The sequence below is a fragment of the Verticillium alfalfae genome, genomic scaffold (assembly GCF_000150825.1).
Source record: "Verticillium alfalfae VaMs.102 supercont1.3 genomic scaffold, whole genome shotgun sequence".
In the NCBI taxonomy this organism is placed as follows: domain Eukaryota; kingdom Fungi; phylum Ascomycota; class Sordariomycetes; order Glomerellales; family Plectosphaerellaceae; genus Verticillium; species Verticillium alfalfae.
The window spans coordinates 1,994,925-2,007,471 of record NW_003315036.1 but is presented as its reverse complement, the minus strand read 5'-3'; the positions used below and the strand labels follow the sequence as shown (position 1 = coordinate 2,007,471).

The 12,547-nt window shown below is 56.4% G+C and overlaps 6 protein-coding genes across 6 annotated transcripts in view; 2 read left to right on the top strand and 4 right to left on the bottom strand.

Moving 5' to 3' along the window:
- Positions 1–883, top strand: part of VDBG_03120 (phosphate-repressible phosphate permease) — a gene marked incomplete at both ends in the record, with an annotated part of 1,844 nt that extends 961 nt beyond the window's left edge. Inside the window, one exon of the mRNA XM_003006935.1 lies at positions 55–883. Coding sequence (XP_003006981.1) covers positions 55–883 — 829 coding nt within the window. The remainder of the gene's footprint in view (positions 1–54) is intronic.
- A 626-nt stretch (positions 884–1,509) lies between these two features.
- On the bottom strand, positions 1,510–2,361 carry VDBG_03119 (spherulin-1A; the record flags this gene model as incomplete). The annotated part of the gene is made up of 2 exons (XM_003006934.1): positions 1,510–1,763; positions 1,830–2,361. The coding sequence occupies 2 exons, from the start codon at positions 2,359–2,361 to the stop codon at positions 1,510–1,512; spliced, it is 786 nt and encodes a 261-aa protein (XP_003006980.1).
- A 1,220-nt stretch (positions 2,362–3,581) lies between these two features.
- VDBG_03118 (alpha-ketoglutarate-dependent sulfonate dioxygenase) lies at positions 3,582–4,846 on the bottom strand (the record flags this gene model as incomplete). Its single annotated transcript, XM_003006933.1, has 3 exons — positions 3,582–3,747; positions 3,804–4,345; positions 4,403–4,846. 3 exons carry the CDS (start codon positions 4,844–4,846, stop codon positions 3,582–3,584), a joined length of 1,152 nt encoding a protein of 383 aa, XP_003006979.1.
- Positions 4,847–5,715: 869 nt separating this feature from the next.
- On the top strand, positions 5,716–7,287 carry VDBG_03117 (pantothenate transporter liz1; the record flags this gene model as incomplete). The annotated part of the gene is made up of 2 exons (XM_003006932.1): positions 5,716–6,113; positions 6,177–7,287. 2 exons carry the CDS (start codon positions 5,716–5,718, stop codon positions 7,285–7,287), a joined length of 1,509 nt encoding a protein of 502 aa, XP_003006978.1.
- A 396-nt stretch (positions 7,288–7,683) lies between these two features.
- Positions 7,684–9,796, bottom strand: VDBG_03116 (iron-sulfur clusters transporter ATM1; the record flags this gene model as incomplete). Its single annotated transcript, XM_003006931.1, has 2 exons — positions 7,684–7,775; positions 7,831–9,796. 2 exons carry the CDS (start codon positions 9,794–9,796, stop codon positions 7,684–7,686), a joined length of 2,058 nt encoding a protein of 685 aa, XP_003006977.1.
- Positions 9,797–10,471: 675 nt separating this feature from the next.
- On the bottom strand, positions 10,472–11,688 carry VDBG_03115 (endoglucanase-6B; the record flags this gene model as incomplete). The annotated part of the gene is made up of 3 exons (XM_003006930.1): positions 10,472–10,751; positions 10,842–10,962; positions 11,016–11,688. The coding sequence occupies 3 exons, from the start codon at positions 11,686–11,688 to the stop codon at positions 10,472–10,474; spliced, it is 1,074 nt and encodes a 357-aa protein (XP_003006976.1).
- Positions 11,689–12,547: the final 859 nt, after the last annotated feature.

Here is a 12,547-nt window from a genome sequence, read left to right as displayed (position 1 = left end):
TCTGCGTCGGATCTCGCTAGTACTGAGAAGAAGAAGACGACACGATATTCCCAGCCAAATCTCTCCTACGACCGAGCCGGCCGCCACCGGCAGCAGCTCTGGTGTGCAACCCAATCCTGCGGGCAATGGCCAGTTTCTGGAGGATGTTGAGCGCCATGGGACCCTGCCCATTCGACGCAAGCATCTCAAGCCTGAGCCGGAGGAGCGCTTCCTCGCGCCAACGGCACACCTTCCAGTCTACCACCCACAACGACAGTGGTCGCTGCTCAAATACTTCTTCCTCCAAGGGGTAACGCGCGATTGTGTTACGCACGCGTCGGCCCAACTCGCAAGCGTTCACGGCAAGGCGAAGCGATATGATAACCGGGTTGAACACCTTTGGACCTACGCCCAGGTTGCTTCAGCAATCATGATGTCCATCGCACATGGGTCCAATGATGTGGCTAACTCGGTCGGCCCTTGGGTGGCATCCTACCAAGTTTTCCGTACTGGCCTGGTGACCGAGGACGTCAACACTCCTGTCTGGATCCTCGTTGTCGCCGGTTTCCTCCTTGGCGCTGGTTTTTGGTTCATGGGCCATCACATTATCAGGGCGCTCGGCAACAAGATCACACAGCTGTCGCCGACAAGGGGCTACGCAATGGAGCTTGGTGCTGCCATTACTGTGCTGCTGGCGAGTCGCCTTGGGCTTCCAGTGTCGACTACCCAGTGCCTCACAGGTGCTGTTCTTGGCGTGGCACTGATGAACTTGGATTTGGGCGCTGTAAACTGGCGGCAACTAGCTTTCATCTTTGGAGGTTGGGTGCTGACTCTTCCTTGCGCCGGGCTCATGTCGGGCCTTTTGACGGTCATGGCATTGAACGCGCCCCAATTTGGATCCTAAGATGTTCCATAAATCGGGATTAGGAAGAACTAGATGTACAAATTTGTACGCGAAATTGACCTGGGACGATAACGACGTTATGATTACCCTCATGCTGATCCATCACAGGCTGTGCTATGTGAGGACCGGCCATAAACACCTCAGTGCTCTCCGTATGTACGTCTTGAACTCTTGCTGAGATTCTTCCAGCACTTCATCTGCTCGACAAGTGACATTTCGACCAGGATTAGCGCGAAGACCCGTCTTCATCAATCCTATCAGCGGCAATCATGGGAAGCACACGCGTGGTCATAGCTACGAGCCAGTGTCTTCGGGGCCGACAGAGTCAATGTAGCTACGTCATAAACAGCTGTTGGTTCACATTGCGTCGATTAGGAGGCCGTATAGGGGCCATCAGAAGCATGAATCACCCAGGAGGGCAAACCGCGAATTGAAGAAAAAAACCAAATTTCAAGCAACAAAGAACAGGACTCTCTATTACGCCGATGCATGCAAAATTCTGAACTGCTCCAAACCATGATCATGCCAAAAGAAATCAAACGCCAGACCATGCACCCGCCCTTCTAAATGTGGTATCAAAGACCGAAAAGAAACATCCTCATGAAGCATGATGGCACCAGTTAACTCTAGTTGAGGAAGAAGTCATCCCTCTTGGCATTCCTCTTGAGGCCGCACTTGTTGAGGCACGCCTCGATGCCGAGGGCGACATTATCGGGAATGTGCTCGCGGAAGCTCGCAATGTCCTTGCCGTCGAGAGTCGTGACACCGCCGAGCGTGGCCGAGACGACCTCGGGGTTGAGGCTGAAGAAGGCCTGGGCGACCTGCTCGACGCCGGGGTCGGGGTCGTTGAAGCCGGCGACGAAGACGGAGTCTTCACAATCTGCGACGAGAGACGTGTCAGCACTTTGCAGTGCGGTGATAGGGGGGGTTGGTTAAATGGACTTACCAGGGTTGTATTCTTGATGAATCGCGCCCTTGGGAAACACGCTCATCTGGTAGAGCGACATTGTGTTCTCGATGGGCTCGACGCCGTTCTCGATGACAAAGTTGGTCACGAGGCGGCCCTTGACGACGACGTTGAGCTCGGTGGCGCGCGGGTGCACGTGGGCTGTGTTCATGCCGCAGGGGCCGAGGAAGCCGAGCGTCATGCCGGCGCCGTTGCCGATGAGGGCCGGGAAGGTCCGGGCTGTGGCTGAGGTGGAGAAGCCGCCCTTTCCCTTGGACTCGGACCCGGGGACCGAGAGATCGGTGAAGTCAAAGACAAAGTCGCCGGGCTGGTCGAGTAGGTTGGCGCGCTGGCGCTGGGTTGGGGCCGTCATGAGCTTGGTGATGAGCTCTGGGTCGGCGGCGCGCGTGTTGACGGGGACGACGGGCGGCAGCACGCTGTCGATGGAGGAGTCGTCGCTCCTGGGTGCAGACGGCGCAGCCAAGGCCACGGCGCTGAGGAGAATGGAGGAGAGGAGTGCTGATGAATGCATTGTGCTTGGGAGGGAGTCTGGTATTGGATGGAGTGAAAGGAAAATGGCTGCAAATAATGAGTTGAATGCTGGATGCTGGATGCTTTGAAGGCGACGACGCTGAGAATGCTGGGGATGATGCTGATGCTGGAGATGTAAGAAACAGAAACGCATTTGTAGCTAACACTTGTTGTTCTATATACTCGAAAACATCGACATTTCAATATCGTCGTGAAATTATCTGCATCCTTCAAGTCAGCCTCTCGCGGCCGACAAACATTGCGGCTCACCCAAGCCGTTGGGACATCTCCACAACAGCACATGCCAGGTGCTATCAATAGCACACCCATCAGCAGCACAGCCCAGAAGTCATCACTCTGCCTTCTCCTCGCGAAGGAGTGAACGCCTTGCCGAAATGGTCGAGCTAGCTGGCCAACAGTCCCCGGGATTGGCTGCCTTCAGTCATTTGCTAGCAGACGCTAGACCATTGCTGGCTATGGTCGAGGCGGTGACTGGGCTGCAGAAGGAGGACAACAGTCATGTTCTCATCTTCTGCTTACGGTTTCGCTCCGTCATCATTGGCGCCCAGCATCGGCCGCTCAAGCTCCGGCCCATCGCTGGGGCTGGGGCTTGATGGTCGCGGTAGGGCTGACCTTGTCGTGCGACCCGGCAGACTGTCATGCCACCCATGTCTTCTTCGCTGTGTGCTGTGTTGTGTTGTGTTGTGCACGATAGCCTGCGCCCACTGATGATGCTGGGATGATGGCCGGCTTCAGTGGCCATCCGAACGGGCAGTGGGGTCTCCAGAGCCAGGATCGCTCTGCCTCGATATGCCAACACAACAAGCGGCGACCTATTTTGGACATCAGCGAAAGGATAAGCCCACAAGCCAAGCCCGAGCAATCTCACGGGAGATCAGAGTGTAGCAATCGTATGATGTACATACTTCAATTGTATCAATTGTTCGAGAAAGGGGACAACCAAAGAGAGAGTTTATTTGCCCTTCGGCTGCTCGGGTACCCTTTCTGGACTCATCTTGGTTTGCGGATCGCGAATCTCGATTCTCGCATTGGCTGACGCGTCGTAAGCAGCATCCCTCCTCCTCCAAGTCGTTTACATGTGTTGGCCGTAAGCCTTCCACTGCGGCTACGTGAAGTTGTAAAAAAAAGAAAAAGTCATGGGCTGCGCTCGCTAACCGATGACGCGATAGGATCATTCGCGACCTGAAAATTCTCACAGCCTCAGATGCTAAGCTCCTTCTTCTCTTCATCGTCCAGCAGGCCCAAAGCCTGGCGTCTTGTGGGAGCACTGGCGTCGAAGTACGGCACCTCAGCCAGCGAGGTCACTCGCGTGCCGTGACGCGGGTGCTTGCCCGCATAGTCCCAGCTGGCATTGTGGATCGTGATCCTGTCATCATCTTGTCAGTAGACTGAGCTGCATCGTAAAGGGCCCATGCAACCAACCTGTTGTCCCACAGCGCGCTGGTGCCCGGCGTCCACTTGAACCTGAGCTGAATGTCGACGTTCTTCTCGTACACATCGTAGAGGTAGTTAAGAATTACATCGCTCTCGGCCCTGTCGAGGCCGACGATGCGGTCTGTCATGGCTCTGTTGACCCAGAGCGCCTTCCATCCTGTCGCCGGATGCACTCGCACCAGTGGATGCGTGCGCTCGACGTGCTTGGGGCCGGCGTTCGGCTTGTCACGATCGAGATATGGATGGGCGGATCGATATACTGCCTTCCTGCCATCAATGATCTTACGGAATTCGGGCGAGAGCTTCTCGTAGGCACTGTAGCCCGAGGCCCAGAGCGTGTCACCGCCCGTCGGAGGGACGGTGTCGTTGTGCAAATGGGTGATGCCTGCTGGCTGGAGCTCGTGAACCAGGTCAGAGTGCCATCTCGACGCACCGCCGGGCCTGCGGAATGATGCCGGGAACTCCGTAGCCTGCAGGTCGGGCCAGATGACTGTCACACCTTCTACGCCCGGGACCTGGGGTACTTGAGGCTACACGGTGTGGTCAGTCGGTCTGAAAAGTCTTTTCGAGGTCCAGATCGGACTAACATGAACTTCTACCTGGCCAAAGTGCTCGCCTAGCTCCTTCTGTTGCTGTGGAGTGATGTCTTGGTCCCGGAAAAAGACCACGCTACGTTCTGCAATCAAGAGTGCCAACTCGTCTCGCTGAACATTAGTCAGGTCCTTCAGCTGAATGCCTTCAATCTCGGTTCCAATGTGAGTCGTCAAGTCTGTCACCTTAGCGGCGGCGGAGAGGAGATTTTTCTTAGACTTGTCGGCGCGAATGCCTGCATCGACGTAGGGATACTCTTCCGAACGAATCTTGTACACGTCTTGAAGGTAGAGTGGCTTCAATGGACGATACGGATAGCCGCCAGACAGGTCAATCTTGGCCTTAGTCAAACGCTGCACTGTTGTTTCAGGGAGACCGAGTGTGTCCTTGATCGGCTCGGCTGTATCAGTGATGGACGGGTCAATTGCAGATGGGGCCATGGTGGATTGCGTGTTGTTTGAACCAGATAGAGATGCTGGGGTTTGTGTCTTGATTCAGTCCAGGGTAGGTTCAAGACGTGGGTCTTTATCGACCGACATTTGTGAAGCAGCGAATCTCGTAACTCGTGAGCATATGCGACCTTCGTGATTGAGCGTTGCTGAACGCCATGTGTCGATGCCCCGTCCGACGCTCCCCGCACGACTCGTACGTCTTCCTTATCGATGACCCCATACGCACCAAATATGGCGTTCGCTCGATCAAGAGATCAGGCATTGGCCAAGGAGTCAACAACCGGCCCGGACCGGTGGCGCACATAACGCAGAAGACGGAGAAGAGGAAGCCGATGATAAATCAGCGTGGGACATTTTCTTACCCCATATGCAGCACATATGGCGCCTTCTTTCACTGCATCGTCGTTCGTGACCGTCATTGGCGCATAGCCGCTCGCGCCATACACTTACAAGCACCTGTTGGCGCAGATCATCGGCGGCGGAACATGACGGATCGGAGAAACCGTGGAGTAGCGTGGCGGCGACTGTGTCGGCGTTCATCCAATGGACTGTCTTGCACGCCGATTTGACAGCTCCATGTGCCAGATCTGACTTGCCATGCCTGCAGGTGTTGCCCGACAGCTTGATGATACCATGGTCAATTCGGTAGTCGGCGCGGGCCCGATCCGCCGTGAGCTTCGATTAACCATGCGGGAGTGGTCCGCCATCGGAAGTCGGTCGGCATGGCAGGGCTTTAGCATAACGTAGTATGATCTTCAGTAGTGGTCATAAAGAGGGAAGAAGTCAGGCTCGGGCTGCAGGTTCAGGCCGGCTCACCACGTCCTCTGACTTCTTCGTAGCACTCGAGATCGCCCAGCATGAGCGCCAATGTGGGAAAAGACCGTTCGTCCTCGGACGCTGACGTCCCATCGGACCAGAAGGTCGCCGCCTCTTCTGTGGTGTCGACCGATGGCATACCTTCTCCGACGGATACTGGAGATTCATCCATCATCCAGCAGAAGCCTAAGAAAACATGGAAGTCCTATGTCTGGGACACGCTCGACAAATCGCCCGAAGAGCGCAAGTTCCTCTTCAAACTCGATGCTGTGTTGCTTACCATGGCCTCACTCGGATATTTCATCAAGTACCTTGATCAAATCAATATCAACAACGCCTTCGTCTCTGGCATGCGGGAAGACTTGGGCCTTTATGGAAACGAGCTCAACTACATGCAAACCTTTTGGACCGTGGGATACGTCATTGGCGAGATTCCAAGGTATGTCTGAGGTGCTCTGTTCTCTGATATCCACAACAAACGTGTACTAACTGGTCTTGAAAGCAACCTGCTCCTCACCAAGGTCCGCCCTTCCCTGTGGATCCCCGCCTGCGAAGTGACCTGGTCTGTCTTGACTATCCTTCTGGCCAAGTGCACAAACGCAAAGCAAATCTACGCCCTCCGCTTCTTCATCGGCCTGGCCGAGTCCACGTTCTACCCGGGTATGCAGTACATTATCGGCAGCTGGTACCGCTCCGACGAGCTCGCCAAGCGCAGCTGCATCTTCCACGTCAGCGGCGCCATCGGTACCATGTTCTCCGGCTACCTCATGGCAGCGGTCTACCACTTGGACGGCGTGCACGGCTATCACGGGTGGCAGTGGCTCTTCATCATCAACACGGTCATCTCCCTGCCGATCGCCATGGCCGGTTTCTTCCTGTTCCCCGACCTGCCCGAGATCACGCGCGCGTGGTATTTCACCAAGGACGATATCGCCATGGCCCAGAAGCGCATGCAGCTCGAGGGCCGCGCCAACAGGGCCCCCTTCACCAAGAAGAAGGTCAAGAAGATCTTCACGAGCTGGCACATCTACTGGCTCACCGCCCTGTACATCTTCTTCAACAACGGCTGCGGGACCGGGGCGCAGCCCGCCTTTCAGCTGTGGCTCAAGGAGGAAGGGTACAGCGTCGCGCAGATCAATACGTTCCCGACCATCACGGCGGCCATCACCGTCGTCACAACCCTGATCTACGCGTGGACGAGCGACAGCGTCTTCAAGGGGGCCAGGTGGCCTGCGATTGTCTTCTCGGGTGTCGTCAACATTTTCGCCAACGTCAGTCTGACCGTCTGGAGCATCCCCGTCGGCCTAAAGTGGGCGAGTTTCTTCCTAGTGGGCTTTGCGGGCGGCATCAGTGGCCTGACCTTTGCCTGGGCGCACGAGATTTGCAAGGACGACAACGAGGAACGCGCCCTGGTGACGGCGACCATGAATGAGATGGCCTATGTCGTGCAGGCTTGGCTTCCTCTGCTCATCTGGCAGCAGGTAGAGGCGCCGAGGTACCCCAAAGGTTATTCGACCATGGTCGGGATTTCTGTCTGTCTCATTGGGACGGCGTTTATTATCCGGTTCCTCCACAAGAGGGAACTCAGGGGTAAGAACATCAATGTCGCTTGAGAAAGGATATGCTTTATGAACAAGTAGACTCGAGTCTGAAAGCGGGGGAGGCCTGCCACGGAAGAGCGCTGTAGATGAGAAGCATGCCTCCACAAATTGTAGCCGTCTACACGAGAGACATGGTCGATAGTGGTTCAACTTGATGGCGCTTGCCAAAAATAAGAAACAACGCAATGCAAAAAGATTTCGCACCAGCCGGAGCTATGGTCGACTTGGAGTAAATAAGGCCCTTACCGCAAAACTCAATCCTGGCGATGTTGATAGAACCAAAGTAACCTTTGGCTTGAGCGTGGGGTATGAAGACGAATGCGTGCGCGATTCTGCGTCAAACTAATTGCAAATGGGCAGAAGCCCAGACGTGGAAATGATCAGTCAAGGAACGAAAACCTGCTTTATTTACTTCTTCTCGCGCAGAACAGAGCGTCCTTGGTCCAGCTCTTCGCTCTCCACAGCACTAGTTCCATCGGAATTGAAAAGAGTCTCCTGGGCTGCAAAGATCATTAGCAAAACAGGCACTCCGAGAGGTTCAAAGACGGGACTCACCACTCCACAGCTCGGCATAAAGGCCACCCCGGTCAATCAGCTCCCTGTGCGTTCCCACTTCGGCCACGCTGCCCTCCTTCAGCACGATGATCATGTCGGCGTCAAAGATGGTCCTGAGCCTGTGCGCGACGAAGACGCTAGTCCTCGACTTCTCCCGGAGGATGCTGTTGATGTTCGCCATGAGCGCCTGCTCCGTATGCGTGTCGAGGGCGCTCGTGGCCTCGTCGAAGAAGAGCAGCGGCGGGTCCTTGAGGAGCAGCCTGCTCACGGCGAGACGCTGTTTCTCGCCGCCCGAGATCATGAGTCCGCGCTCACCGACCTTGGTCTGATAGCCGTCGGGAAACTTCTCAATGATCTCGTGAATGCGCGCGCGCTGGGCGGCTGCCTCCACGAGTTCGCGGGACGCCGACATGTCGCCGTAGCGAATATTGTGCTCGATGGTGTCGTTGAAGAGGGGCGTATCTTGGGGGACCACGCCGATGGAGCGTCGGAGAGAGTCGAGAGTGACCGACTTGATGTCCTGGTCATCGATGGTGATGCGGCCTGACTGAGCGTCATAGGAGCGGAAGAGCAGGCGAAGGAGAGTAGACTTGCCACAACCACTGGGGCCAACGACGGCTACCTTTTTTCCGGCGGGGATAGTGACAGAGAGATTTCTCAAGATCGGTCTCTCGGGGTGGTAGCCAAACGTGACGTTGTCGAATTTGATCTCGCCACCCTTGGCCAGCAGCAGAGGCTTGGCGTCGGGCTGCTCCTTGACGGACACGTTGACCTTTTGCAGGTTGAAGAGAGTCTCCATGTCCAGAAGCGATTGTCTCAGCTCGCGGTACACGGAACCGAGAAAGTTCAGAGGCACCGACAGCTGGAAGACAAGCTGGTTGACCATGACGAGGTCACCGACCGTCAGGGTGCCTGCGGCAACACCGTTCGCCGCCAGATACATCATGGCAGTCAGCGCCGACGAGAAGATGATGTTCTGGCCGCTGTTGAGAAACGCCAACGACGTGGCGACCTTGATGGAGCTCTTCTCGTATGCTGTGAGGGCAGCGTTGTATCTCGCAACCTCGTACTGCTCATTGTTGAAGTACTTGACTGCCTCGTAGTTGATGAGCGAGTCGACCGCAACAGTCGAAGCCTTGTTGTCGGCGGCATTGGCTTGCCTGCGGAACTTGGTGCGCCACGCCGTCGTCCACACAGTGAAGGCCGTGTAAGCGAGCATGGTGGTGGCCGTGATGGCAGCAAACTGGGCGCCATATTGCCACGTCAAGATGCCGCAGACCATGGAGATCTCGAGACCAATGGGGAGGATGTGGAACAGCATGCTCGTCAGAAGGAAGCTGATTCCTTTGGTACCGCGGTCAATGGCTCGAGTCAAGCCACCAGTCTGTTTGGAGAGGTGAAAGCTGAGGTCAAGGCGCAGCAAGTGATCAAAGACGTTGCAGGCGACTTTGCGGATGGCCTTCTGGGCAACGGTGGCGAAGATGGCGTTTCGCAACTCCTGGAATACTGTGGCCCCTATCCTCGTCGCGCCATAGGCGAGAATCATGCTCCCCGCAATTGTGACGGCCGTCCCGCCCATGGCTCCCACATCAACATTCATGGCATCGACAATGCTCTTGAAGTAGAACGGCACTTGGACGTTCAGCACCTTGGCGCCGACCAGCAACGCTACGGCCACGCCGACGCGGAGTTTCGTGCTGAAACTGTCTTTCGGCCATAGGTATCGCGACATCTCCTTCATGATGGCCCAGTCAGCCTTGCGCTGTTCCTGAGCCGATTTGTCCACGGCAGCCATAGGATCAGGCGAAGCAGGCTTTGGGGCCTTCAGCGGTATGGTCCCCTTGTCGGTTTTCAGCGCAGGCGCAGCATTCAGCGCTCCATGCGCAACTTTTGGTTTCTTCGCGGTGCAGAGGTGCGCTGGATTTGGAACACACGGACTGCCGAGACGGTGCTTCGCAGGAGCCATGGTGAGGCTATAGGCCGTTTCGTATGGTTCAGTTTTTGTGCGTATGACCTCTTCGAGGCTGTGCATAGCAGGCGCGGAATCATCGTCGCCGTTCGCTCGACAGAGCTATCATCTTGCAGCAGCAAGCTGTTGTGGAGGGGTCCTTCGTCGGGCAGCCGGGCGCGATGGTGGGGGGATTGCTCGGTCTTCGGGAGGGGTCTTGGGCAGCGATGAGGGAGGTGGCGATTCGGTGAGGATCTGTTGAACGAAGTCGGTGTATTGCGTCTGTAGGATTGACGTTCAGGGCTTGCAGCGTGGGGATCCAGAGGGTATATGAAGCAGAAACAGAGGCAAGAGGCATGTCGTGACTTAGGGAGCTCGAGACGGCTGCGGAGCTTTGTCGAGCTTCGGCCGCGGGATGATGCAATTGGTTAGGTCCTGCGCCATTTGGCATTTGCCGAGGCAGCAGCCCAATGAGAGAGCCTCGATCTGCTGACTCACCGAGGCTTAGGGTCGTACGGCGATAAGTGTACGAGGCAGTCACTGATAAGAGCAGGTCACCTTGATGGCCTCATCTCTCTGTTTCTCTCGAGTCTGCCTATCGACCTTACTCAGTACTACGCTGCGTGTCTATTCCAATTTCGGCTCTCTATCAAGGTTTCCTCTGTTTCATTCTGTCAACTGCCCAGGCCCTACCTACCACCACGGCTGCGTCGGCCTCTCGAGCGAATCCGCCGGCACGACATCAGGGTGCGCATTCTCGATTAACATGCGCATGTACTCGTTAAAGAAGGCTCCAGCACGAGGCGCCCCCGGCTTGCCGCACTGGCCGTCACTCTCGCCCGGTGGCTTGACCCAGACGAGGCTGTCGACATAAGGGCTATCGACGTCCGACGTTGGTGTCGGGCCCAGACCCGAAGGCCACACGTTGCACCACTCACCCCACTCCTCCCGCGCCCCCGGGAGGTGCACGCGGCTCTGGTCGATGATAAAGTGTCGGCAGACCCTCTCGCGAGCAGAGGCGCCAGCGATCGCGAGTAGTTGTTCTCGTCCACGACGGGCTCACTCCGTGTAGTCCTCGCGGACCTCGGCGTGGAACGGGTTGTAGTTGGAGACGTTGGTCGTGTAACCGCGGATCTTGGTGCCGCTGCCTGCGAGGCGGACAATCTTGGCGACTTGTTTGGCCGCTATCCGCCAAGTCAGCCTGTGGGAGCTCGGACAAGAGACAAGCGTCACTTACTGAGGACCAGATTATCGGGCCAGCCAAGCCACCCACCGTGGGAGACGTCAAGGTAGAGGTTGACATTGGGCAGCTGGAGCGTCTTCAGAGCATAGGCGATGCCCTCTTCCTGGATGGGCTTGGCGACGGCACAGGCCTCGATGCCTTGGTTCGTCACCATGTTGCCGATCGCGTCAGGCTCGATGACGACGGCAAAGGTCAAGTCCGAGGCACGGCTCAGCCTTTCGGCCCATGCGTTGACATACTCGTCTCTGTAGCGCCGAAGACCGTCTTGTCCCGTCAACTCACCGGCGCTCTCGCCAGCACTACAGTCGCGATTTGGCAGGTTGTACAGGACGAGGCCGACAATCTGCTCGACGCCACCCTGGTTCTGCTCTGCGCGGGCTGCCGAGATGGCCACGTCGAGTGCACCGAGCCCGCTGATGCTGGGTGCCCAGACAAATGTGCCGCCGTTGTCCTGGACGTAGCGTACTTTCAGCGCATTTTCGGTGTCATTGGCCTCGATGAAGGTGTCGAACGTCTGCTCGAGCTGCGCCGCGTAGGCGCGGCTGATGAAGAGCTTGCGGCCTTCGAACGGGTTGTCCGAGGTGTCACGAGCGGCAGGGCGAGACAAAGCCGGAGACGCGAGGACGCCCCCCAAAGACAGCGCCGTCAGAATGGCGACTGAGCGCATCTTGATCACTTATGCTGGGTGAGTGACTGAAGTTGGTGTGACGACTGGAGTACAGGACCACTCGCTTTGAGCAAATGATGGCCAGGACCTTACTTATGCGTATTCTCTCGAGTGAACACACGTCAATGTGATGGAACAGACTTTTGATATCGTCTACTGATATTGCCTCTTCAGGCCCGGAGCCAAACATGGTACCATACGGTCCGGATCCTTCAGATAGCCGAGCATTGCCCAGTCCCGATTCGAGTTTCCGGCCTTCTGTCACTGGCTGGGTAAAACAATAAGCTGGGAGAGAGAAAGACCTCCCGAGCCACTTTTGGCTGGCACTGGTGCGGAATCAAAGTGGCCGCACGTAAGCTGCTGGGCGAACACCACATGCCATGTCATGTTGTTGAGTCGCGGCAATTTGTTAGGTGTCACAATACGGCATCGTGGCCCGTCAAAGCCACTGTTCCCATGGCGCCAAGACCTGGCATCGGGATGCAGTGTGCCAAGGCCCTCCACGCAGTATCTCCTTAAGTATGTTGGAGCACCGCAACGTGGTTAATTTCGGCGAGCTGCCATGTTGATCAGTCTATTGCCACCTTGCAAACTTCCGATCTACGGGGCGTCCAGCGGAGCCTTATCAAGAATGACATGATCGTTGCGATCTACGCCTGACGACTTAAGAAGATTCCTTCATATATAAACATGATTTGCGTAATACGCATTTCACTACTCGAGTACCAACCTTGAATGTTTGCAGCAACAAGTCAATTTCTCGTCCTGCCTCCATCGGCTCCTTCTCGAGCATGCTCCACTTCGCCGGTCGGACGGCAGTCTTCCGGAGTGTGAAAAGGGAAGCTTACGTGCTGCGAAT